Source organism: Camelus ferus, chromosome 28 (assembly GCF_009834535.1).
Source record: "Camelus ferus isolate YT-003-E chromosome 28, BCGSAC_Cfer_1.0, whole genome shotgun sequence".
Lineage (NCBI taxonomy): Eukaryota > Metazoa > Chordata > Mammalia > Artiodactyla > Camelidae > Camelus > Camelus ferus.
Genome location: NC_045723.1, coordinates 3446922 through 3474877, shown reverse-complemented (window position 1 = coordinate 3474877; position 27956 = coordinate 3446922). Strand labels below are relative to the sequence as shown.

The 27956-nt window shown below is 44.7% G+C and overlaps 1 protein-coding gene across 1 annotated transcript; it reads left to right on the top strand.

Annotated features, from left to right (window-relative positions):
• The first annotated feature begins 2 nt into the window (after positions 1-2).
• Positions 3-27825, top strand: NCAPH (non-SMC condensin I complex subunit H). The gene is given in 19 exon segments (XM_006177621.3): positions 3-132; positions 4102-4321; positions 4465-4555; positions 5245-5337; positions 5667-5805; positions 6297-6421; positions 10315-10504; positions 11583-11674; positions 12467-12672; positions 16380-16528; positions 17151-17257; positions 17934-18056; positions 20379-20489; positions 21667-21816; positions 21818-21850; positions 22730-22843; positions 24517-24608; positions 25137-25212; positions 27335-27825. Coding segments are annotated over 19 exon segments (2190 nt in total). The 5' UTR covers positions 3-113; the 3' UTR covers positions 27395-27825.
• The last annotated feature ends 131 nt before the right edge of the window (positions 27826-27956 follow it).

Below are 27956 nucleotides of genomic sequence, written 5' to 3'. Positions count from 1 at the left end.
GGTCTGCGCAGGCGCGCCTCTGGCCCCTGCCCACGGCCAACGTCATCACGGCCGTTACGGCGCGCAGGCGTTTCGGCGCGCGATTTAAAACCAGCTCTGGAGACGCTGAGAAGATGGGACCTCCCTGCCCGGGTGAGGCTGGGTGGGCCGGAGGCGCCGCGGAAAGGGCCCGGTGCAAAGAGGGGCTCCGGGCGGCAGGGCCGGCGGGCGGGCCTGAGCGGGGAGTGCGGGTCTCAACCTTGTTGGCCTTGTTCTCCGCCCTCCTAGCGGGAGGCCGGCGGGCGGGGGGAGAGGAGGGCCGGCGCGGGGTGGGCCGGCGGGGGTGCGTTCGCCCTATCAGGGCGCGGCTTCGGCCCGCGCCGCTCTTCCGTCAGTGAGCCGGGGGTGGGACGTCTGTTCCCCAGCGCTCCCGCACCTTGCTCCCTGTAAGGAGGTTTTCCTGGAATGTACGTTAGTTGAGGGCCATGGAAGCGTTGTGGTTACCGCTGTGTGCTTAACACGCGTGTGTTTATTTTCACATTCGTTCAACAAGTGTGAAGTGCTCCCTTTGGGCCAGACCCTCTGTCAGATGTAGAGATACAGTAAAGAACAAAACAGATAAGATCCCACCCTCTTAGAGCATGTATTTTAGTTCGGGAGATAGACAGTAAAAGAAATAATTACAAGTGAGTACTCAGATTGAGAAGAGCAGAGTGGAGGGAAGGTTTTAAGCAGATTGAGGGGAACGTGTTCCAGGCCGAAGGAGCAGTCAAAAAAAAGGGTGATGGGGCAAGCGGGAAAGAGCCTGACGTGGGAGAGGACCAGGACATGGTAACTGAACAGTGAGTGAGGGACAGGTAAGCAGGGCCTTTGTAGATCTTGGTAAGGGGTTTGGAAATTTAGTTACATTTTGGACATGGCAAGTGGCTTACCCGAGGCAGGTGAAGGGGTCAGTAATCTTGGATAAGCGCGTGACACTCAGGGGAGTGATATGGGCTGCTCAGGGAAGTGGCCTGTGGACTGAAAAGTAAATTTGGACATCATATAGATGGTGAAACCATAGGAACAGGTGAGAACACTAGGAAGACCCTGTAGAGAAAACACTTGGGACCAACATTTAGAGGCTGGTTAGAGAAGGAAGAACTGGAGAAACTCAAGAGAGAGTGGTTTTACAAAAGCCAAAAATGTTTCCAGAAGCAGGGCATTGTCAACTGTTGCAAATACGGCTGACTCAGGAGAGATGAGGCCTGAAGAGTGACCACTGGGTTTGGCAACATGGAACGTGTGGGTGATGATGACAAGACAATTTTCACAAAGTGGTGGGCATGGAAGCCAGGCCAGAGGGGTTGAAAAATGAGTAGGAGGTGAGGAAGTGGATGCAGAAAGTGTTTTTGAGTTCAGTAACTATCTGTTGAATGAACAAATGTATGATGTAATGTATAATGTAATAATGTATATTGTAAAAAGGGAAGGACAGAAGTCAGGGAAAGATGATTCTGAGAAATAAGATGATTCAGAGCCTCTAATTCCCATTTTGAGTTTCCCTCTTAGACAAGTTCCTCCTTCAGTGCTTTCTATTTCTGTTAAGGTCTCTTCTCCCAAGGTACAGCTCCCTTCCCTATGTTGCAGTGCTCACATCCAAGTAGTCACAGGTACTCTTGATTCAGTCTCTAAAAATGTCTCTTCTCTCCTTCCTATTTTTACTTTCTTTTTCTTTCATTTGTTTTGACTTCAGCTGAAACTTATGTTATCATACTCTTCGGCTTGGGGGAAGCTATCAGGGGCACATGTGAAGTTGTTCTTGTATTTTTAATTCTCATTTATCCTTATTCATTCCTTTCCCCTTCCCCTCACATTGGCAATCATTTAGTGTTTATTGTGTATCACTATTTTTAATGTGTTCCTATAAAATGTGTTATATTCTGTGTATATTTTTGTATCACCAATTCTGAGCCAGCTGATGTATACATTCTTATTCTCATTTGGAGGATGAAGAAGCAAACCCTTAGAGCATTTACTTGCTTAAATTTTATCCAGCTAGTAAGTGATGGAGCTGGAGTGTGAAGCCAAGCCTTCTGATTCTTAAATCTGGAAGCTTTCCCCCCAGGTCTCTCAGTTCCTTCATCTCTCTCTCAGTCACCTTGTTTCTTGGCCTACCATAGTCGCTGTAGCCACTCACTGTCATAGTCACACCCTGGACCTTGCCATTGTCAATAGCTGCGTCACAATATCATTTAGTTCATCCCACTTCTCAATCACTCCTGTCTTTCTAACTCACTCCCTCTTGTTCCCCGACTCCAACAATCTTTCGACCCAGCAGACCTATATTCTACTTTTCACTGTCTTTCGCCTCTCTTGTGTCCTTGTTCCCCTCCTTACCTAGCTTACATTCAGTGGTTAGTCAGTGTAATCACTCCTTTTCATACACCCACAACCCCTTGCCCTCCTCTTGCTTCCTTACTCTTGCTTGACAAAATCACAACTCTGGTTAACCCCTACTCTGCCCCAGCCCCTGCACACCCAGTGGTCTTATAGGGACCGTAAAGCTGCCCAGCAGTCATGCTGTTCTCCCTGGTTCATCCACTCTCCTAGATGACATGTCTTCCTTTCTGTCCTGAAAACTCAAGTACCTCCTCAGCCCTCACCTTACCCACGGAGTTTTTGGTTTTTATTTGCTTCGTGTTTTACTAAGAAAATAAAAGCAATCAAAAGAATATCAACAAGTCCACCATTGCACCTGCTCCCCTATCTGCATCTGTGCCTCTGTTCTCCGCCTTCCTTCCTTTGGCTGTGGATGGGCTCTCTGGTCTTAGTGAGGCAACTCCTTTATCTGCTTGAGTACATTGTTCAGCAACTTTTACCCTTTCTTCTTTATGATCTTGGTGAATAATGGCCCATCCAAAGTTGTCTGGAACCTGTGAATATGTTATCTTAAATGGGAAAAGGGACTTTGCAGATATGATTAAGTTAAGGATCTTGAGATGGGGAGATTATCCTGGATTATCTGAATGGGCCCAATATAATCACAGTGGTGCTTATGAGAGGGAGGCAAGAGGGCCAGAGTCAGAGAAAGAGAGGTGATAACAGAAACAAAAGGTTGTAGTGGTGGGAGAAAGGACTGCAAGCCAAGGATTGTAAGTGGCCTGTAGAAGCTGAAAAAGGCAAAGAAACAGATTCTTTCCTAAAAGCCTCCAGAGAGAATGCAACCCTGATGACACCTTGATTTTAGACTTCTGACTCCAGAACTGAAAGAGAATACATTTATGTTGTTTTAAACCACTGAGTTTGTGGTAATTTGTTATAGCAGCAATAGGAGACTAATACATTCTCTTTGTTTTGTTCTTTCTACCAAGCTGGGTTTTTTTTTTTTTTTCTCCCTCATCTTAAAATTACTTTATTGACCTCACTTCCTTTTCAACTGCCTCCCTCCAATTTCTCTTCTCCTATCTTCTCTTTTTTTCCTTCTCCTATCTTCTTTTGAATCTATGCCCTTTTGACTCTCAAGTTGTCTAATTATATCTGATTGCTTGGTTAACGTGATGACTGCTGGATCTTTTGTTGTAAAAGACATTTTTCCCTTTGCAGTTAACAAGTAATCTGTGGGCGATTCTTTGGAACATTCTATTTATTGTACATATTTGTGTTGTTTATTGTCTGTCTCCCTGCTGGGATTAGAACCTAGCTTGTCTGACATGATAGCCCACCCGTCAGCTTTATCTCAGCATCTTTTCTTCTCTGTCTTGCCTGGCATTATGGTTATACTGTCTGTTGTTCTGCTAGTTGGTGAGCTTTATCAGAGGCAGCAACTTTCTCTTACCCACCTCTATATCTCGTATAGTACTTTAGGTTCATAATAGCTGCATAGTGTATATTTGTCCAGATTGGCAAAGAAGCATCAGAAACCCATCACACACATCATCCACCCGCAAAGAAACCTGAACTGTAGAGGTTCTAGCTGTAGAATATTAGAGTTGGAAAAATCTTGATGGGAAATGTGCAGTAAACTTCCACCCTGTGATAGGCCCAAGCCCCTCTTTAGACGCAGGACATGTCCTGTTAAAGGTTTCTTGATCAAGTGTTTTGTTCCATCACTGTCAGCCACAATGAATAACTCTCCTTCAGAGACCCGTGGACGCCCCCACAGTGCCTCCTCACCTTCAGAGCGGGTGTTCTCCATGCCCCTGCCCAGGAAGGCCCCTCTCAACACTCCTGGCACCCCGGTCCTTGAAGACTTTCCTCAGAATGATGACGAAAAGGAGCGACTGCAGCGGAGACGCTCCAGGGTCTTTGACCTACAGTTCAGCACAGACTCACCTCATTTGCTGGCCTCCCCCTCCAGTAGGTGAGTGGGCTCTGGACTGCCTCAATGGGGCAGCCACCTTGATGTGGGTTTGCATCACCACTATACCTTGTGGATTCTGGGTCTGGATTTTGAAAAGTTACAGTGTCATTGATCCTTACCAGAGTTTTTTGTTTTTCCTTTAGGAATATTGATATTTCAGCTGCGATTCCTAAATTTACAAACACACAGATTACTGAGCATTATTCCACTTGTATCAAACTGTCCACTGAAAATGTGAGTATCTGCTGGTTTATCAGTGAAGATTTTGCTTCTTAATCAGAGAGGAAATCTAGCCTTGATTCTATAGAGAATGCATGATCAGTGATTGTGCACTTTTATTCTCCAGTGACTCTTCTCAATGCTGGTGGAGTATTGTTTTACTGTTTCTTACAGACCTTTGATGCCCCTCTGACAGGTTGCCTGCCCCCTGCAGTATGTCTAGAGAGGCAACATGGCCTAGGGGTTAATAGAGTGAGTTCTAGAGCTAAATAGTAGGGTTGTGGGGCTAATTGTGAGTTCTAGATCTAGCCTGAGTTGGAATCCTGTCCCTGCCACTTACAAACTGTGTGGCCTTGGGAATTCACCCAACCACTGTGTGGCAAGGTCCTCCTCTATAAAATGAGAATGAGAATAGTCCCTGCCTCAAAGTTGTTTGGATGGTGACTGAGCCCCTTTGTGTCAGTGCTTAGAATGGGGCCTGTGCACAGGAACATTCAGGAATTGTGTGCTGTCACTCTGGACCTTGAGAATGAGGAAGTATAGGTATGGATTTAACTTTGTCACCAAGTATTCATGGGAATTGATATCTGTGTTGAGATATGGGATATTCCTGTTTAAAAACTTAGCTTCCCCCATCAGGGCAGCATTATTTATGTGAACCTAGGCTACAAATAACAAACCTTTCTGCAATTTTCTGTTTTCAGAAAATTACTACCAAGAATGCTTTTGGCTTGCACTTGATTGATTTTATGTCAGAGATTCTTAAACAGAAAGATGCCGAACCAACCAACTTTAAAGTAAGAAGGATGTCCACCTTGTCTTGCATCTGAATTAATGATGATGATTGCTGATACTTAGCATAACACAATAGTTGAATCCTACAAATACATGAGAGCCTTCCTTGTTTAAGACATTTTATTAGCTACTTTACTTTCTTTCCTAAACTGATGAAATGTAGAGAGGATATCTTTCCATTATGTTCTGTTTATTCCCTGACAGCCTTTGAGGAATCTTTGTCATTTTTTTCTTAAGGGCAAGTAAATATTTTATGAAGATTGCTGTGTTTCGCCTGTTCTGCAGTTCCTTTTTATGATCCACATCAGTACAGCTCTGCTTGTTTGACTAGGTGGCTGCTGGAACTCTGGATGCCAGCACCAAGATCTATGCTGTGCGTGTGGATGCCGTACATGCTGATGTATACAGAGTCCTTGGGGGGCTGGGCAAAGAAGCACCATCTCCAGAAGAAGCAGAGAGCCACGGTGCAGGTATACGGGTTGGGATCTGGATGTAAGAGGCTTTTTAAAGGGCATCGCAGATAGTTGTTTGAGTAATACACTAGAATGAAGTCACAAGAAGTCAGTTATCTCATTCTGTTGAAGACATGCACACTTTTAGGACTGTGTTTGAGAAGGTACTCAAACACTAGATTCGTTTTTCTTCGTAAAAGACAAGGACCTTAAAAGCTTTTAGATTTTATTTAAGCAAGATTGAGTAAACATCACCAACTAGGGAGTTTCTGATTTGGTTGAGGGGGAGAGAGGGGTCTTTGGAAATCGACTTGTCTCAGAAGCCAAATACTTAATCTGGTAGTTTTGTTTTTCCCTAAACTGCAGATTAGATGTGCCGGCTGCTTTGAGAGGATGGTACATGTTTCAATTATGATCACTCTTTAGAGTTCTGAAAAACTTGGATTAGTAAGTTCAGTTACATGCTCCAAAGCAACCCCTGCAGTGCGTGGTCTTACTTCCTCTTCTAGATGGAAGTCCAGCCGAAACAGAAACAGCCAAAAAGGCTCCAAAGCCAAGGAAGAAGCACTCGTACAAAACCATCGAGCAGAATATAAACAACCTCAACATGTCTGAAGCAGATCGAAAGTGTGAGGTGAGGAAGTGTGCAGTGTGGTCTCTGACTAATTCAGAGCCTCAGGGGCAGAAACGAGGCCAGGCTGAGCCTGCCTTGCTGGTATATGCTTGGTGAGGCCTCGAGGGAGTACGATGTTCAACTGGTATCTCTGCATTATTGTCCTTTAGCTTTACAGTGAAGACTGAAGCGGGTAGGTGACAATTTTTCTCTATTTCAGAATGATTGAGTAGAATGAGATGGCAAATTCTGAGAAATTCAATTGATTAAAACATTTATTTTCTTCCGTAGTATATGCAGCAGTGGTAATGATAGCTAACATTTACTGTGTGCCTTTGGCACACGGCAGTGCCCTAGGCCTGTGGCTTATGTTAACCCATTCAATCCTCACACCATCCTTGTTACGTTTTATGAAGAGGTAATTGAGGTGCATGGCTGTTGGGCACCTTGCCCAAGATGACACAGTTAGTAAGCAAACTAGGCTTTGAAACTAAGAGGTCTGGCTCCAGAGTCCTTGCTTTAAACAACCTTATATGATTTAGAAAATCCTAAGCAATCTGCTTAAAGAAATGGTACTAGAGGCCTTTTTATAATTAGCACAGTTTATTTAAAGCAAACATGTTGCTACAATTTTCTTTTTTTAATTTTGGTGAACATTCTTGTACATATTTGCATCCTTTTGGGAGTATATCTGTAAGAAAATTCTGAGGCATGGAATTTCTGTTGCCCTCAAAAAAAGTTTGTACCAATATACTCTCCCACCAATAACGGACTAGATTTTTTCTTTGTCTTATCTCCACAACATTTGTAAACGGTAATTAAGGTCATGAGACTGAAACTGATCACCAAGGGAACGCGAGTATTTGGAAAAGGATGAATCCTGGGATACCCCTATCTTAAGAGTTCCAGACAGCTAAATAAGAAACATCCAGTAGGTAGGGGAAAACCAAGAGAGTGAGGTATTGAAATGAGAGTTTCAGGGAGGGGAGAATGATCAACCATGTCAAATACGGCGCCCTAAGGCCATGGTGAGCTAGGAGAAGGGGGCCCGGTGGAGCTGCAACTCAGACCTCCAAGGAAGGGGTGCGGCTTGGATGATGCCAGTGTCCCTGAGTTTGGCGGAAGAGGCTCACGGGCCCAGGACCCAGACTCTGAGGAGGGCACGCTGGCTGATGCTGATGTGTCTTACTAGCACACAATGAGGAAAAAGTGCAGGCTAAATCCAGCTACTGCCACAGGTGGGACCCGCTGCTGCTGGGTAAAGAAGCACTGCTGGCTGACACTCCGCGGCACGGGAATCCTACAGAAAGAAGTGGGTCCCTCCATCCTCTGGCCCTGCAATCTCCCTCGAGTGCCCCTTTCTGCTAGCACGGCTGAAATGTGGCCTCAGACCCTGCATCACAGAGCAGAGCACAGCGGGTGGATTTGGAGTTGAGTGGCAGTAGCTTAATAACTGGCAGGAGGCAGAGTCTTGTAATACCTACTTTTAAGAAGGGTCTTTTGGGGTGGGCAGGGAGAAAGCAAATATGAAAAATGTTACCCATTGAGGAATCTAGGTAAAAGTTACACGGAAGTTCATACTACTACTTCAACATGTATCTTTAAAAATTTTTTTTTTCTTTTTTCTTTTATATATGTATTTATTCTTTTAGTAAAGTATAGTTGCTATGCAATATTATATAAATTATGGGTATACAATTTAGTGATTCACAATTTTTAAGGTAATAATCCATTTATAGTTATTATAAAATATTGGCTGTATTCCCCATGTTGTACAATATACCTTTGTAGTTTATTTTGTACATAATAGTTTGTACCTCTTACTCCTCTACCCTTATGTTGTCCTTCCCCTCTTCCCTCTCCTGACTGGTAACCACTAGCTTGTTCTCTGTATCTGTGAATCTGCTGCTTTTTTGTTACATTCACTAGTTTGTTTTTTAAAATTCCACGTATAAGTGATATCATACAGTATGTCTTTCTGTTTGACTTATTTTACTTAGCATAATGCACTCCAAGTCCATCCATGATGCTGCAAATGGCAAAATTTCTTTCTTTTTTTTTATGGCTGAACAGTATTCCATTGTATATATACCACAACTTCTTTATTCATTCATACTTAGGTTGCTTCCGTATCTTGGCTACTGTAAAGGATGCTGCTATGAACACTGGAGTGCATATATCTTTTCAAATCAGTGTTTTCATTTTCTTCAGTCTTATACCTAGGAGTGGAATTGCTGGATCATATGGTAGTTCTATTTTTAGTTTTTTGAGGCACGTCCATACTGTTTTCTACAGTGGATGCATCAATTTACATTCTCACCACAGTATCCGAGGGTTCCCTTTTCTGCACACCCTTATCAACATTTGCTATTTGTAGCCATTCTGACAGGTATGAGGTGCTATCTCAGGTTTTTAATTTGCATTTATTTGATGATTAGCAGTGTTAGCATCTTTTCATGTGTCTGTTGGCCATCTGTATATCTTCTTTGGAAAAATGTCTGTTCTGGTCTTTTGCCCATTTTTCCATCAGGTTTGTTTTTCTTTGTTTGTTTGTATTGACTTGTATGAATTCCTTATATGCTTTGGATATTAACCCCTTATCGGTCATATCATTTGCAAGCATTTTCTCACATTCAATAGGTTATCTTTTTGTTTTGTTGCTGGTTTCCTTTGCTGTGTAAAAGTTTTTAACTTTAATTAGGTCCCAAAAGTCAGGAAGGTTATCTTAGTGTTTTCACCTTTAATATGGGTCACTGTACAGTTTTCATGTTGGCTCTTTGAAATGCTGAGTTTCATTAACTAACGACTTAAGACCTCTAGGGGCTCCAGGTGGGAAACCATTGCTGCCATGAACATTTGAGGAAGGGAGTGAGACTAACACCACTGGTATTTTTAGGATAAGAAATGGGAGACACCAGAGACAAGGGTTAAATCAGGCAAGCGTTATATTGGTGATGATGGGGGTGGGAAGGAAGGGGTGGGTGGTAGACACACACAGAGAGGAGAACCCACTAGGTGTATAACTGACTGGGTGAGGGGTAGGCAGACGGGGAATGTCTGGGACGAGCTGATCAGGAAGTGGGAGGAGAACCTCAGTTCTGGTGAGCTGGGCTTAGGGTTAAGGGGGGCTGGGAAAGAGCCAGAGAGCCACATCTGTCCTCCTATTTAAGGCCCCTTCTCTCTGTAGTAGCCACATCCTGAGACATCAGAAAGACCTGTGAGCCCAGTACCCAACCTTCCTGTCACAGGGCCTCCTGTAGGGTCCCTGGTGGCTTCTACCCTCTTGCCACATGTGTGTGTCTTGCTCTGTCCTCATTCTTACGCCCTGTGCCTGTTCTCCTTTGGTGCCTGGGGACACATAGTTATGCCACTCCTGCTCCTTGACCTTGGAGGTCTTCTTACAGTTTCTCTCATGTTTAACCCAGCCATCTAGCTCTGCTGACTCTGCCTGTCCTTTGCCTGGATCTCTTAGTCGTGTTCTTCCAAATCTTGGAAAATATTTCTGTTCAGAGGAATGATGGGATCTTGTGAACAGATCCATCACACAGGCAGAATTTGTTGTGTTGGCATTCTACTAGCGATAGATGTTTGAAAACAGTGACTATGGAAAGGGACCAGCAGAAGGATACTGTCCTGGTGTACTATGAACGGACTGACACGGTATAAGCTCGTCACCACTTACTGTGCATGACAACGGTATACCTTATCCATCTGACCACATACAGCCTTTCTTTTTAACTGGGATGGGATCTTACCTGATCATTTACAAAGCCTCCTCCCCTTTTTTGGTCATGAGCAGAGACATTTCAATCCAGTATATGCAGCAGTGAACTGAGCAGGGTCCAATGATGAGATTTTCTATTTCCTTAGGCTACATCCCATAATTCTTGGGTTCCCTCTGTTTTTGTGCTCAGATTGACCCCATGTTCCAGAAGACGGCGGCCTCATTTGACGAGTGCAGCACAGCAGGGGTATTTCTCTCCACGCTCCACTGCCGCGACTACACAAGCGAGCTGCTCTTTCCCTCCGACGTCCACACTCTCTCCACTGGAGAGCCCCTTGAGCTGCCGGATTTAGGTTGGGTGGAAATGAGTGATTTAAAAGGTAAGACCACATTATGCCTTTCACCAGAACATTTTTGTCATCAGAGAAGTTTCCATAAGCCCATCATGCTCTTATGTTGCTTATTTACCCAGAAGGTTCCTCTGGAATGCCAGCGTGGCCATTTTTTCCGGAGAAACTAACTTTTTGTCCTCTCCACAGCACAGAGTCTATAACAGTAGTAGCCAGCACTCACCATTACTTATGGTCTGTATGTGCCACGCCCTTTGGGTACTCTGTGAGCAGTCAGGTCTCACAGTCACCTGGAGTGTCAGGGTTTGGGCTTGGGAAAGGGGCTTTAAGAGCCTTGTTGAGCCAGAGGCCTGGTTTTCACTTATTACCAATCCAGGGGTCCTGAGGAGAAGAGGGCTTTGTGCATTGTTTTCAGACTCCCGGGTGGTGGCCTGAGAATGGACCTGTCCTGTTGTCAGCCCCTTTTATTGGCTTGGCAGTGATTTCACCACCCCTCCCCCAATCCTACCTGTCCATGGCCCCTCTGCGGGGATGGGGAGGGTCCCCTGAGGACGTGGCAGGCGCAGGTAGGTGTGAAGGCCAGGCTCACGATAGCTATACTTGCATGTGTTGCATGAAATTGATCCTCCCCTGCAGGGCTGTGCAGGTGTCCACGGTGCCCGTTCTCCTTTCTATTCTTGTCTAAGATTTGCTAAGTATGACTGTTTTATACTAACAATTGTCCAAGTTTATGCTCTTAACTGGGACTCTAATCCTGGTAAGTATATCTGTACCTCGTTTAGTTCGGGACTAAAATAAGTAACGTTGCATAATTGGCTGTGCACTTTTTACACTTTAAGGAAGGGTTTTTGATTTCCCAATTCCATCAGTAGGGCGTGGAGCCCATTTCAGAGTCAGATGTCCATGCTTCAGGTTTCTGCCCCGGTGTCTTCCTAGTTCCTGGAATGCCGGCGCAGAGCCGCCTCCAGTGCGGGTGTGCGCCTGAGCCTCTGCGAGAACCAGGAGGTGGCCATGCCTGTCCTCCCGTTGTGCTGCTCTGCTCGTCTTGTGGGGGTGAGGGTGTCTCCTCCTGCTCTGATCCTTCTTTGTGATCTTCCTGCCCTCCCAGCGCCCTTGCAGCAGTGTGTGGAAGATCGCCAGATCTGCCCTTCCCTGGCCGGGTTCCAGTTCACTAAATGGGACAGTGAAACACATAATGAGGTGTGGTCAATTTTTGGACTTCTGAGGGCTCTGGGCATTTCTCCAACTGCTTGTGGTTTCAGTGAGATGGCCTAAGATTAGTTCTGCCCAATGGGAACCAAGACTGTGGCATCATTTTTATTTAGCCAGCAGTACAGAAAATATTTCCTTTGGCATCTCTGTTGGGACTAAATCCTAAGGCAGTGGGGGGAGTGGGTTGTGTGTGCCAGCAGGCCCATTAGACAGCTAAATGAATTCTGGGATCAGCTTTGTCTGTCTCCTGTCTGCTTCCCTAGGGTAAGGCATCCCTTCTGTTCTGGGTGCACAATTTTTATCAGGTTTACTCTCAAACCTGGTTATCCCAATGGTCCTTTAGGCTGCTGTCAAGCTTGGGGAATTTCCTGCTCTTTGGGGTTGAGTCCCTTGGCACAGAGCTTCCTGAGAAATTGTCATGTGCAAAGCTTTCCTCTGTGTATTTTTAGCCCGGTCCCCTTTAGCCTACTTAGTACAACTTCCAAAATAAATGGTCTCCATGGAAAACAGTTCTCTCTAAACATGTAGTTAATGGATGCAGATTCCTGTTTCATGTTTTACAGAATGTGCCTAATGACAATACTGCTTCCTCCTGTGCCGCACAATATAAACTTCCTTAGTGCTTTGCTGTCGTGAGAACACTGGCTCTGGTGTTTAGGGGGGAGGGTGACACTGGAATTTAGGGGCAAGAAGGCGCCTCCAGTGAGGCCATTGCTCCAGCGGTGACTGGGGTGGTGGCGGGGATGTGGAGAACTGGAGAGCTCTCTCTGTTCCTTCCAGTCGGTGTCAGCCCTGGTGGACAAGTTTAAGAAGAACGACCAAGTATTTGACATCAATGCCGAGGTGGAAGAGAGTGACTGTGGAGACTTCGCTGATGGGCCCCTGGAGGATGACTTCGATGCCACTGATGAACAGGACTGCACTGCAGCTGGGGATCACACAGAGTTCAGGAACTGGAAGGAGCCGTGCCACGTCCAAAGCTGCCAGTAAGATTCCCATAGGAGTTTTCCCAGATTTCCGGCTGGGACGGTCTCATTCCGTTTCTGTGATTGCCTGGGCTGGTGTGCCAGGTCATCACACAGGCTGAGCCATTCTGACTCACGGTGGAATCAACCTGCCTTTGAGTGTCAGCTAAGACACTTATTGCTCATAAAACTGACACTGCAGGAGTTTGTAAGCATAGAACTAAAATACATAAAGTGCTGAGTTACAGTGGCTACTTCAGTGGTGGCTGTCCTCACCATCACTGTTTAGGTAGCATGGAGCATGCTCCCTTTTGAGGCCCCACATGTGGTCTGGGTTTTGGCTGAATCACTCCACATCAGTTATAGACAGAAACAGACTTATGTGTTGATTACCCATAAAAAGTGGCCCCTGCCTGAAGCATTAGGCAAAGAGAGAGCTGGGCAGTGTTGGGTCATTAGATAAACCAGGGACAAGCAAAACAGGGAAAACTAAAAGAGCAGGTAAAATTGAGCATATGGGGTAGGGGAGGTGGTAGAACTGGTCTCTAGTAATTTGAATTTTTGATTACTCTAGTAGGCATCATACAAAAATCAGAATTTTGTTGGCTTTTATCATATGTGTTTAATATATTAATATTGTTTTAATGAGTATGATCTGGAAGCAGGATTCCACAATCCTGCAGTGCCAAGGGCCTCTAGAGGTCTTGAATGGTCCTGGGTGTAGCAGATACCATGAGACTAGAACAGACGCTCTGATAACTCCTGTGCCTATAGCAGCAGCTTGGCAAACCTGGGGATAGCAAAGCTGGTTCGGTATGGGTGAGACTTTAGAAGCTGTCCAGTATAATTTCCCAGAGAGGCAAAAATCCTTTCAAGAGCATTGATTGAGTGTCTCCAGGATAAGAGATTGTTTTCTTAAGCTCACTTTGTCTGCCCATGTGGGAAATGATTAGATTGATAATGCCTCTTCAAATCTGAGTTGAAGTCAAGGGCCTGAATGTTTGGACCTCAAGGCAGAATTACCCACGTAGGTAATTTAGAACCTTTAGAACCCTCCTCTCCTGATTTGTGATTAACGAGCCTATGATTTTGTCCCATCTTCTAAGAAGTGACAATGGTAGGCAGGTTGGTAGGACAAGGTCTTTTAATATCATTTTCAAATGTCAGAGAAGAGCTCTCATTTTTCCTAAACAATAGGTGACATCTGAGGAGCTGACATAGCAAAGGTCTTCAGTCTCTTCCATTTTGTTATTTTGTTACGACCTAGACAGTTATTTTGAATAAATTTTGAACTAACGTCTCCATTTCTCTCCCCAATTCCAGACAGAACAAAATCTTACACTCCATCCTTCTGAGCACATTAGGGGCAGGGGGCTTAGGTTCTGGTCTAGGGTTTTGTCCATTTTAAAATCCCTACCCCTGGCATGGTGCTAGCCTTTCCCAGGGGCTCAGTAAGTGTTTGAACTGAACTAGACCTGACCCTGCTGTGGACAGCTGTGAGCTGTGGGGCAGGTGACATCACCTTTGGGGTCTTTGTTTTCTCACCCATAAAATGAAAGATTGGGACTAGGTGATAATAGTGGTATCTGATATTTACTGAGCTCCTTATTATCTGACTTTGTGCCAGGCACTCTGTGCCAGGTGCCTTACCTGCATTATTTCACATAATTTATGTAAAATATAAAATGCAATCACTTAATCATTGCAACAACCCTATAACTGGGTCCTGTTATCCCCATTTTACAGTTGAGGAAAGAAGCTCAGAGAGGTTAAGTAATGGGGTAGAGCTGGGAGTCGCCCAGCACCTTAGCCCAATCCTGGTGGCACATAATAAGCTGTGGGTGGCAGGTTCCAGCCCAGAGCATTTAACTCAGTGTCTCTGATGCAAAATTACCCACCAGGCATCACATCACGGTTTCCCCAAATCTTCCTAGTGCTTGTCCTGTGCACCCAAGGGTTGAAAACACTACTGTACTGGAAGATCTTTAAGGGCTTCTCTAGCTCAGGTGGGTGGGGCAATGCTGAATTATAAATACCAGACATGTCTGAGAAAGTGCTTTGTGTCCAAGAGTAGCTCAGGCAGCCTCCCTCTTCCTGCAGCAGTGGGCCGTGTGCTCTCTAGCCGATCTCTCTGGGTGCAGGTGTGCCTTTGCCAGGTGCTCGCTGTGGTTAAAGATCTAGTCCATGGTCCAGGCCCCGACCACAGCCTGCTCTGTGCTTGCACGAGTGAGGCATGTCTGCTGTGTGCTGGAAGGCAGCTGGGGGAGCCCTTTGACCTGCAGGTATTGGTGCAGCTTGGCTGAACGGGCACTAGGTGGAAGGAGGGGCCCTGCGGTTGCGGGCACAGGTAGAAGAAATACAAAGACTTCCTCCAGAGGGGATGAGCGGTTTGATGGCAGGCAGGCCTTGAAAAACAGGTAGGCTGGATTAGGTCAGCTGTTGAGTGGGGGAGCTGGGACCGGTAGGGAGCCTGCCACATAGCATTGTGTACTGAAAGAATTACTAAAAGGCTGGAGTTCAAGCTTCCAGGGCCTCAGTCCAGCTCTGGCACACAGACTCAGAAGATGGGAGCCAAGCTCTTAATAGCCTTGCCTACAAGTTCCCGATAAATTCCCAGCCCAGCCACCAATGCTTGAACAGAAGACTCTCTATGAGAGTTGGTGGGGGTGCTCCTGAAGCTGTCTTCTTTCTCCCTGTGGGGTTCACACTGCAGTACAGTTAGTTCTACAGGCTAGGTATTTACAGACTAAAAGTGGGAATTTTTTAGTATATTTTTTAAATTGTTTTAATTACATGATAAATATACAAATAGAGTTTACTGGGTTTTTTTAAAAAAAGATTTTGTAGGTAAAGGCAAAATCCCCTTTTAAAGCTTTTTTAGCTTATTCCATAAGGCTTGTTACAAAGGGGATTTATACGTATGGCTCAGCACAGGTGAAAAGGCCCCCACTGGGTGAAGTTCCCTCGTTGCCTTTACCCTTAGAGGGGAGCACAGCAGCACCGACAGGCTTCCCGACGTGACAGGCCTGCAGGTGAAGGCTACCTCACTGTTCTGGTACCCTGCAGAGAGGCGAAAGCCCAACGCGAAACTGCCATGCTGGACTGGCCACTTAGACCCTTCACATACAGCAAAGAATAACGCTCGATGGCTTAACAGATAGATTATAAGGCGGGTGGCCAATCATTTGAGGGACATAAATGAGAATAACACCTTTCTCACCTTTAGTAGGAACCCCAGCAGTGTCAGTGCAGCCCTCATGTACGGAAGGACGGTGAAGAAAGAATGAGGTTATTGCCTTGTGCAGCAGGAAGCCTTGTGTGTGGAGAGACCCTGGGGCTGGGATTTAGGGATTTCTGTCCAGCTCCTAGCTCTGGCGTTTTGCTAGCCGTGTAGTCCTATATAAAAACTTAATTTCTTTCTATCTCTGTTTTCTTGTCTCTTAAATGGGAAAACTTGCATTTTATGAAGCATCCAAAATACTTGTATAGATATGATCGTATTGTTATAAAGTGAAACGAAGCAACAGCACTTTGATGAAGTGAAAGCTAGGGGTTATTAACAAGGAAGTATTTATATCAGACTTACTCTTAGAAATGTTGCCCATTTGTGCAAAAAGTAGAGTCTTCAGCTGCGTCATGTGCTGCCTTACATGTAACTACACCGTGTTGGGTATAGTTGACACGTGCGTGATTGTACATGTAAAAACATGATTTCATGTGTGTTGCAGAGAAGAGATGATTCCCCTCGGGGATGGAGACATCTGGACCATGTGTCCCCTTCTATCGATGAAACCTGGAGAGTATTCCTATTTCAGTCCCCGTACCATGTCGATGTGGGCTGGCCCGGATCACTGGCGCTTTAGACCCCGACACAAACGTAAGGACTTCTAGACGGAACTTTAAGAAGAGATAGTGTAGATGCCCTGCCAGTCAGCAAGCAGTTCAGCCGAGGAAGGGAAATGCCAGTCCTCCTACACCTCCTCACCAGCTGTAGAAGTACAGAGAAGCAGCCTTGGTTGGACAGTTGGTTGGCCTGGCCTGGGATGAGGGATCAGTTAAGAGTGAAGCCTGTGAGTGGGAAGAGTCAGCGCCTGGAGGCAGGCCAGCTGGCTTGTGACTTTCACTGCCCCAGTGCCCACATGACTTCAGATGGCGGCCAGAGGTGGGAACGACCCCCAGGTTTCCAAGGGCCTGTGTGAGTAACTGCACAGGCAGCACTCTGCAGCCTCCGAAGGGCTGTGCCAGCGTTAACGTGTTTTGCATTCTCTCTTTGAAAAGAAGTGATTAACTAGTATATCTTTTTATTGTGTTTTGTTAGCAAAAACACAAATTATAAGTTAAGGATGAAAATTAGGTGTATGATTTGCCTTTCCTGGTGCTGTTATGATGCTCAGACACAAATGCTGTCTTGTGGTTGATAAGGCTGCCAAAGGATCTTGCGAGATGAGTAGACAGGCCACAGAGGTGAGTGGTGTTGACATCTGTGTTCATTTGTGCAGAAGGTGCTACCTCACACTCAGAGAACAGAAAGAAGAGCACAAAGAAGGATTTTGAAATAGACTTTGACGATGATATTGACTTTGATGTATATTTTCGAAAAACAAAGGTTTGTGCTGGATTTATTATTTGTGCTTTCTTTTTTTTTTTTAACATTTTTTATTGATTTATAATCATTTTACAATGTTGTGTCAAATTCCAGTGTTCAGCACAATTTTTCAGTTATTCATGGACATATACACACTCATTGTCACATTTTTTTCTCTGTGAGTTATCATAACATTTTGTGTATATTTCCCTGTGCTATACAGTGTAGTCTATTCTACAGTTTTGAAATCCCAGTCTATCCCTTCCCACCCTCCACCCCTCTGGTAACCACAAGTCTGTATTCTCTGTCTGTGAGTCTATTTCTGTCCTTTATTTACGCTTTGTTTTTGTTTGTTTTTGTTGTGCTTTCTTAAATTACTCTTTGCACTCCTCTTTCCTTTTAGGTGTGATTTTTAAAAATTCATTATAAATTGAACTCTTGAAGCAAATGGATGGCTTCATTCTCCCTTAATCCCTAGAAATTAAGAACTAGTTCCAAACTTGGTGGCAGAGAGAATCAAGTTTAGAATATGAATAATATTTTAACAGAATCACCCCTTTACACAGAAGTGGGAACTCTGATGGCAGATTAGTCCTGCTCAAACCCTTCCCAAGCATCTTACAAAAAAAGTACACACATACACACACACCATTTTTTATTAAAGATACCTAAAAACTTTTTTTTTTTTAATTACTAGGCTGCTACTATTCTGACCAAGTCCACTCTGGAGAACCAGAATTGGAGAGCCACCACTCTTCCTACAGACTTTCACTATGAGACTGAAAATCTTGTCCAGCTGCACCTCAAACCAGGCACCAGGGTAAGCTGTTCTTTGGATCCTTGAGGTCATGTTGTCGAACCTGCTTATAGCATCAGAGGTGTCAAGTGGTTGGCAGTGCCTTCGAGGAAAAGGAGAGTCTGTGTTATGCAGGGAGTTAGCGGGAATCTCATGGGTAAGGCAGAGCTAGAGGGAAGCGCTCACAGGACAGATGCTCACTAGAGCCTTGGAAACACCTGGTCGCACTGCTGGACACTGGCCTACATGCCGAAATGCAAGGGCGGTAAACAGGTAATCTTTTCACAAGGTTTTTACAAGATGTTAGCTATTTCTTGTTTCTTTGATTCTTTCACTTTCTCATCATAGTTGTGGATCCACTAGCCAGATACTTTCACCAGGCCGCACTGCCTCCCCCGATCAAGGTGTAGATGCCCACTGTGACACTCAGGGTAACAGAGGTGCTGAGCGTCTGTGCAGTCCTGCCTGCTCTAGACTGGCTGGTATGGCTCCCCTCAGTTGCTGTTCACTGCATTTGTCTGTGGCTCTTCTGGTGATGCTAAGCAGCAAGTGTCTATGTCTGTTGCCAGGGTAACCAGGCAGTGGTTTTTGCTAAGTTCCGTTTTTTGTGCACCCTCTGCTCATTTGCATTCCTGGTTTAATCTTGTGGTGTCAAGTATACAGTCTATAGTTTCCTCTTATTTTGCCTTTTTCTCCACAGGTCTTAATGATGTGTATACCAATTCATTGACATCTCACGTTCTGTTTTTATAATCCAACATTCATAATTTTCTTTCTAATCAACACTGTTCACTTAACAGAAATACTTCTTAAAAATGCAGAAAGTACTAATATAATGTTATATGTCAATTACACCTCAATTTAAAATAAAAGAAAAAAATGCAGAGATGCCAGGTTGCAGCCGTGGTAACAACAGTGCCATAGTCAGTGTTAGCTGGATGCCAGGGCAGCTTGCTCTGACCAGAAAACAGAGCCCTCAAGGGAGGAGGAGCAGAGCCAGGCTGCTGGGGAGCTGCAGGGAGATGGTTGGACACTTCCATCACTCCCACCCCGCCCGGCCCATCCTCCAGCTGCTCTCCACTGCCACAGGCCACATTTTTCTCCCTCAGGCCCTTATTAGCATTTGAAGAATGTGGCTTAGATGGTAATTTGCATATTCAGATGTGAGGGTGGTGGGGCAAGGTCATTAGATCACTGCACTCCAGGAGTTGTTTTTAATGTGTGGGGGTTTTTTCAGAATTGTTTCTTACAGAGAAAAGAACTCTTGCTTCCTGTTATCCACAGGAACAAGTTTCCCTGCATGTAGTAGGGCAGCCAGGCAGCCAGAGAGTCCTCATCCTTCTAGCAGAGTTAAACTAGGAAAATGGAAAGTAAACACTGGGCCAGTAAACACTCAGTTTGACTAGAGTCTATACAGATCAGCCACCCATCTGGTTTAATATCTTAAAGGGTGATTCTTATAGCAACCAGCCAGTACATAAGGGGGTCACACACCCTTCCTGAAACATTTCTTGTAGACTATGGACAATTCAGAGTGTGTCCAGAGGAGAGTATTCTAAATGGGGAGGGATTTAGAAACTGTAATATGAGGAACAGTTGAAGAAAGTGGGCATCACTAAATATCTATTGTTTAATTTATTTTTAGGTTTGTATTATAAAATCATTTGAGGTTTTTTGGCTGCTTTTGGAGTATACAGTTGTATTAAAATATTCAGTGTGCTTTTGTAAACTGTACACACCTTTAATTCCATTTCCTTTACCGAAGAGACATCCCAGATGAAAATCACTGGTCCAAGGGCCTGCAAATATCTGAAGGGCTGTAGTTGGTAGGCACTCGCAAAAGAGGAGGCGGACTGGTTCTGTGAGGCCCTCAAAGCGGAACAAGGACCCATGGATATGATGGCAGGGAGAGGAGCTAGTGTCTCTCCCTGCAGCTGTGTGGGGCGCAGTCCTGGCCCCAGGAATGGGACCAGCTGCCTTTGATTTAAAGCAGTGATTGAGTTTTCTGTCAGAATGCAACAAGTTTACTTCTTTTTTCATATAGCTGTAGGTGGTTTTGTTTTTAGTGAAGAAACACTTTTTCAAATGAAGCTGTGTGCAGACCGAATTGCAAACCAGCCACTCTGGTCTGGGATGGATGGCAGCGCGGAGCCCTGCTGCCCTGGGCTTACTCTAGAGTGGAGTTGAGCAGTTAGTTGGAAGTTGGCTGGATCAGATGGCCTTTCAGGAGCTCTATAACCCTGAGTTCTGGGAGATGATTGTAGAAACTAAGGTCTTCTCCCCAACCTAGTTTACTAGCTGCCTTTCTAGAAATTGCTTTCAGCAGTTGTTCTTTCCTTCCTCTAGTTACTTAAGATGGCCCAAGGCCAGAAGGCAGGGACCGAGCATTATGAAGAAATTGAAGACTACAATTACAACAACCCCAACGACACCTCCAACTTCTGTCCTGGGTTACAGGTAAGCAGGGCCGAGAGCTCTGTCCTCTCTTCTAAGCAGGAGAGTCTTTCTCTCCTGCTTCCTTCCTCACCCTTTCCTACATACCAGAAGGCTGTAGGAAATTCTGGATCAGGTGGGGGGTTGTGGATGGCTGTTCTGCCCCAGGCATCATGGAGCTGAGGCAACAGCCTCCAAGCTCTGAATGCAGGAAAAAAGTGGGCATATTCCAGTAAACAGTCAACATGTGAATGGAGTCTGTAGCTTGTATAAAGCCCCAGCCTTGGCTATTTTGGGATTTCAAAGAGAAGGAAACACTTCCACTCTTAGGAGCTAGTATTTTGGCTGGGGAGACATAACACAGACATGTGAAGATACTGTGTTCTAATGGGGAAGAAGTATATGGAGTGGATCTCAGGAGACCAGGCTTGTAGCTCTCGTTTTGATCCCATATTGTGAACTTGTATAAGCAACTCCCCACCTTTACATTTTAGTTAGACTAATCTCAAAATTCCTTCTGTGAGTCTACAAATAAGATAGCAGACAGAAGTGTAACAAAGTGGCGGCGGCGGAGGGGGGTGGGTGGTGATTAGGCCCCAACTGTGTCCCTGAAGGTGGGGAGAGGAAAAAGAATGGGAAGAATAGTTTATTCATCTTATTTTCTTACTTGGAAGAGAGGTAGATGGTTGTATTTTAGTGAAAATCCAGACTGACCTCTTGACTAGTGCTTCTCAAACTCAGTGTGCATAAGAATCACCCATATAGTCTTTTAAAAACCCCAATTCCTGGGCCCCACCCCAGAGGTCTGGTCTGTTCCTGCTGGGCTCAGTCCAAGAATGACTTTGTTGCCAGTTCCCAGCAGGACCCCTGCTGCCAGCCAGTCATGTCTGAAGTGTTTTAAGAATGCTTTCTGTAAAATGAAATCCTAAGTTCATTAGAAGCAAAAGGACACTGTGGCTGTTGTGATTGTTGGATTCCTTTTAACTCTCACTACAGAGGTCTTAGTTAACAGACGACTCCCCAGTAGGGTTTATGTGCAACAGGAAGATGACTGGAGGCACCTGGAAGCCCATCCTAGGTTTGACTCAATGTCACGAACTCTCGCGCGCCCTACTCTTGCTGCCTACGGAATCTGTTTCAAGGGTATTTCTAAGCCCTTCCAGCAGCTGTGCCAAACCTAAAGAGCTATTTCCTTGCCCAGGCTGCTGACAGTGATTATGAAGAGTCAGATGACTTATTTGTGGGACCAGTTGGGACCTCTGACCTTACACCTCATTCTGGCCAGCCGCCTACAACAACACAAGACAACAGTGACGTGCCTCAAGTCCAGGGATTAGACATCACCACTTACTGGGGAGTCAAATCTGGTAGCTGAGCCTCAGAAGGTAAGGATGAAGCCAAGAATTACGTTTGATGTTGTTTGTGATCTATTTAATTTGCCTCTTTCATGAGAGTCACATTGGTCTGAGCTTGGGTTTTTTCCTTCTTGATTTTAACCCATTGCTAAGTGACTGATTCTTAAATAAGGTTGTAGTGAATGAACTGATGCTAGTTATGTTTGTGTGGAACTAGCCATCTCTCCAAAGATTGTGATAAAGCATATGACTAGGGGCAAGCCAGTCACAAGGAAAGTATGTGAAAGAAGACTGCAGGCAGAGAAGGTGGGTTTCTGTGCCGGTTGTGCTAGCTACTTGGCACTGGAAAATATTAGCCGGATTCAACTCATTAAATTATCATACATCAAGCATCTATTCTAAACCGACAGGCTTGGTGCCTTCATATATATATATATATATATCTGTATATATATATATTTGTTTTTTTATTTAAAAATTTTTTTAAATTGAAGTATAGTCAGTTTACAATGTTGTTAATTTCTGGTGCACAGCACAATGTTGCAGTCACCCAACTACATATATATATTCCTTTTCATATTCTTTTTCATTATAGGTTACTACAGATATTAAATACAGTTCCCTGTTCTATACAGTAGAACTTGTTTATCTATTTTGCTTTCATATATATTTGATTCACTTATTTCTTTTACACTGGAATTCCAGGATAGCCTTAATGAAGATTGCACTTGATCAAAATGAAATTGGACTGAAATGAGGGACTCTATTTTAGTATATCCAAAGAAAGCTCTGTAACTTTGTGGTTTAACCTAGATTCTTTGTTTGAACTTCAGACTTTCTTTTTACAAAGAGCTAATGGTAAACGTTTCTTTCTTCTGCTTAGTTTTACTTGTCACGTACCTATTTCAGGTGAATAAAATTGAAATTCAATATGCTAAGACTGCCAAGAAGATGGACATGAAGAAGTTGAAGCAGAGCATGTGGAGTCTGCTGACAGAAACCCCCAAGCAGGTGGGCGCAGAGGTAAGGTGTTCTGCTCGCTCTGTAGGTGCCCAGCACGTAGGAGAGCAGCTCTTGTCTGAGCTCTAAGACCAATAGCGCTAATGTGGAAACCATCCATTCAGAAATATAGGAAAACATCACACCTTTGAAAGAGAAATGAACCAAGTATATGAATGGGCAGGTCACAAAAATGGTGATACAGATGGTAAACCAGTGTGTGGGACATTATTCAGCCTTGCTGGTAATCAAAAAATACAAATGAGAACATCTTTATGCTGCTTTAAAATAACAGCCTTAGCAATTAAATGTTTTTTGGTGTAGATTGGGGGAAAATTGGAGTACTTATTCACTGCTGGTGTAAGTTAAGTTGATAAATGACCCTTTTGGAAAGCAAATTCTAACATCTCAGGTGCCATAAAATGTTTAAGCCCTTTGATCTAATAATTCTGATTTGGGAAAGTAGGAAAGTAGTGAAATACATACACATATTTTATATGTATATTAAAAATGCTGTCAAATTTTCTCTCCTTCAGAGCAAAGTGAACCCTTGATTAACTCTTCCCAACTAAGTGGAACTCTCTGCTTAAGTAGAATCCTTCCAACTTGTCTTCCAGACTCCTTCTGCTCAGCTTTCCAAACTCAACCCATTCTATTACACCTTCTGTTGTCTGAGAAGTGAAATTTCATGATTCAATAGAAGACTGAGTTGTGCAGTCTTAGATGTCAGATAAAGCTTCAGTCATATTCATTAGGTTTTATCAGTTAAAGGAGGATAGGATGCAAATGTAAAAGAAATGTGCCTTTTAAAAAGTAGGAAGAGGCTTCTACTTAACCTCTGAATTTAAGTGACAGAATCCAGGGATTCTGGTTAATTAAAGGTTTATTTAAACAAGCAACTCTTTATTATGAAAATTTTTAAACATTCAAAAATAGAAAACAGGGGGAAGATATAGCTCAGTGGTAGAGTGTGTGCTTAGCATTCATGGGATCTCGGGTTCAATCCCCAGCACCTCCATTAAATAAGTAAATAGATCAACCTAATCCCTCTCCCCTAAAAAAACCCACTCACAATTTTTTTTAAGTAGAAAATAGTATAATCAAAGCCCATTTCCAATAGTTATCAGTGTTTTATCCATGTTATCACCCATTGTTGTCCCTCCCCCCACACCATGTACAAATTCTGAGTTATTTTAATACAAATACCAGATATAATATTGTTTCATAATTCCTTGCTTGGCTACTAGCAAGGAGGTGGCCCCTGTTTTGTGTGTGTTTAAGTTTAAGTCTACTTTTAGGTATGGATCCTCTGCTGTTCTTGGCTGTGTAGTCCAGTAGAAGCTATAAATGATTGTGGCTTTTTGTTATTGTTTTGCCATTTTTTTCTTACTTTGTTTTTCAGAGGGACCTAGAAGCCTCTTTGCAGTTTTTCCTTTACTGGGATTATACTGGCCACCAACATCCACATTTGCCATAACTTGGTTAGTGTCAGTGTTGTGGTCCAGAACATACCCTGAGCAGAAGTTTGGCTGAGGCACTGGGTCCCTTTATAGATCCTTTTTGTTCAAAGTGTACCTAAGAAATCGTTTTGATTTTGATCTGATATAGGTTTTTCTTTTTAGAAATACAGCTTTACAAGTTTATGTTGCTCTCTCAAAAATGTACTGGCCCCAGTCTGATCTGTGTCTTTCTGTTAGGCCAACCACAGTGAGAATGGACAAGCAGGGGATGCAGTGGGGGTGGCTGACAAGAAGATGCTCAGCGGGCTGACAAAGGACCTGCAGAAGAGGTACAAGCCACAGATTCGGGGCCCTGCCCCCGCCTCCACCGAGCTCTGGCTGAGGGAGCTCCAGGAGCTGTTGGTGTGAGAGACCCCTCCACACACGCCCTGCTGTTTTAACACTTTTGCGGTTTTTCCATTTCTTCTCTGCATTGGTAAAAGAGTTAATATAGTCCAGCTTTAAAAAGGCATTTTTTTCCTGCACCAGTGGCTGGACTGCAACAGGAAATATTTAATTTCCCAAATAAACAAAAAACCTGTCTCTCAGGGAGGGTATAGCGCAGTGGTAGAGTGTGTTCTTAGCATTGCTAGCGGTCTTGGGTTCAATTGCCAGTACCCCCGTTAAAATAAGCCTAATTACCACCACCCCAACTCCTGCCTCCCCCCAAAAAAACCTGCTTCTGAAAGGCATCTGAAATATTTTTTTGTTTCTCATTAGTTTATTCATTGGACATGTGCATTCATACTTGATGAAAGAGCCTTTGTTCCTAGAATTGCAGTGACAGCTAAATCCTTATTTGTCTCCTTGTTTCCCAGCCTGCCTCCCCTCATGGCTCAGAACCTCTCTATACCTCTGGCCTTTGCGTGTCTCCTACATTTGGCCAATGAAAAGGTAGGTAAACCTGGTAAGTGTGGGCGTGTTCTCTATCTGTGATAACCTTTTGGAGCTTTTTATTAGTTGTGGAGTACCTTTAACCCGGAGGGTTAACCAGGCACCTAAAAATAGCTTAGAGAAAGGCCATCAGGTGTGATCAGAAATGAAAATTATGAGGATCCAAATGGAAAAATATTAGATGCTGAAATTGTGATCTATCAGTTTCCATCCTGAAAACATAAAGTGCTTTTACATTATTGGGTGTCAAAGGCCTTAAAGGCCAAATCTTGTCAGAGCCAAAGTCAGGACATGTGGGAAACGAGGCGGGGAGAAGAGGTGAGAGAAGAGGCTGGAAAAGAGACCAACGCAGGAAGAGATTAGAGATGGGGAGGCAATACTGGCAACGTGGAGCCACCGTGAGCCGTGAAGAAAGCCTTGGGAATAGAGATGTCTGTCATGGGGACGGAGGCAGCAGAAGTGCTGGCTGTGACAGTGTACCTGGCTCCTCCCTGTGCCACGCCAGCCAGCAGAGCTGAGTGGCTGTGGGACAGTCACTGAAGGGGCAGGTGGAGACCCATCTTCTCAGGAACCTGTGGAGGCACCCCAGCCAGGCAGCCAGCAAGCCCGTGTGTTGGTGCTGCTTGAAGGCTGATGTCCTTTACTGTCCTCAGGACCGTGGGCTGGGCTGTAGTATATTCCGTGAGCATCACTAGGGCTTGGGGCTGGCTCTGTTCACAAGTACCACTGCTAAGCTTTTCTGGGTGAGGCCTGACTCCCAGTCCGTGTGTTCTCTCAGCACGCACAGGCCTCTAAAATGTATGGTGCCTCTAAAGCTCAGAAACTTACCCTGAGTCACAGGTTCTAAGAGTGTTGGTGATTTCACTCGGTTGCACCAGCCCGAGAATCATGCTGCACTGGGCCAGGGTGCCTTTTGCTGGGAGAGAGCGGCTCTCTGGCCCTCACTCAGTTCCCATAGACTGGGGCCAAGCAGACACACTGCTAAAAAGCATCCATGGTTCCAGGCTTCACCGCGGTCCACTGCGCTCTGGCTCCAGCACTATTCTGCCTACCCCAGCGGCATTGCCAGCTTTGCTCATTTTGCTGTGATCAAATCTCTCTCTAAGGGGCCCCAGAAGAATCGGGAGATGGACCATGACTCGTTGGGCTAAGTACTGAGGCCACTGCTTGGGCCTGGCTTTGGGCTATTGAGAAGATTTGACTGGTAACACAGTCCCTGACAGTTACCATGATAATCTATAGGGATCTGTGATAATTGAGAGCTTAGAGCCACCAAGAGAAATCTCACAACACCTAGTGCCAGGATATGACCCACCTTTTGGCCTTCCTTCTGGTTTTTCTCTGCCATCTGGTTTTTTCAACCATCTGGCTTTCATCAACCACTCTGCCATCTGGTTTTTCCAACCATCTGGTTTTCATCAGCCACTCTGGTAATGAGCTCCCCCTCATATACCCACCGAGAAGTGAGGTTTGAGCTGCCCATCTTGAGCAGTGGAAGAAGGTACACTAAAAGGGTGCAGGGCTCTTGAGTGCCAGCACACCACACCCACCTCCAGTGCCGGGAGAGGGGAGGGTGGTTATGGTGAAGTCAGGGAAGAAGGGCTTCTGACCATTGTTTCGTCCTGAGGGAACAGTTACCTGGAGCTGGTGGCAGATCTACGGGCAGGAGGTCAGGGAAGAATTGGGAGGCAGGAGAAAGGCCTATGTGGGGACAGGAGAGAGAGCGTAGACATAATGGCCATCATCAAGAGGTGAGGTTCTGAGGCACTGCAGGGGTGGGGCTAATGAATGTGTGTCATGGTCCCTGGGGGCCTCCCTGTCACTTCCCTCAGCTCCTTCAGGGCAAAGAGCTTAGCTTTTGAGCCCTTTACAGAGAGATTATTGTAAGAAGCAGAGCCAGAGAAGGCTTGCTTTTTGCTTTTTCCTCTTTCCTTCTGTGATTGGCAAGGATTTGGAACCAGCTTCATCACACAAATTATATTTGCTGTGACAGTTTTACTTATAATCAATGGGTCAAACCTCATTCTTTGTGGTCACTACCTTGTTACCTCCATTAGAGTTTGTTGGATGATTGTTGTATTCTCTGTATACCAAAGTTCATGTGTGTTTCATCTTCCTTTAGAACCTAAAGCTGGAAGGAACCGAGGATCTTTCTGATGTGCTCGTGGGGCAAGGAGACTGAGTTTACGGGGAGAAGTCCTCGCTTCTTCAGTGACCAGCACATCTACACTCGGTGCTACGATGCTGTGGGCTTGTGGCGAGGCTGCGGCCAGCCACCAGAGTACCTACTTCTCTTTTGCTCTTCCTGTCTCCTTCACCATCTGGGAACCCTGAAGCTCTGTCCTTGATAAAAATTTTCTGCTCTGTGGTGAGGAGGAGGGAGGAGACGGGGAGGATACCATTTGTGATTATGGAAACTGTGTCCATCTTTTGTATCCATGTATAGTTTGTCTCCTAAATTGCTCTGTTGTTTTCCATACTTCACTCTTGTAGAAAAGAATTCCCCAGTAGGCACTTGTCCTTTAACAGCTACCAAATCCATGTATATAAAATACATCATATATGTGCTTAAAAATGTATATATATGCTTAAAAATAAAATCATTCTAAATAATATGCTTGGCAAACTATCTGAGTGCCCACGACATAAGTGTTGGACCTGATCCTTATGCTCAAGGGGGATGTGGACCTGTTCGCTAGACAAGAGACCCACATGTCGGTTTAAGGCAGGAAATGCTTAAGGGC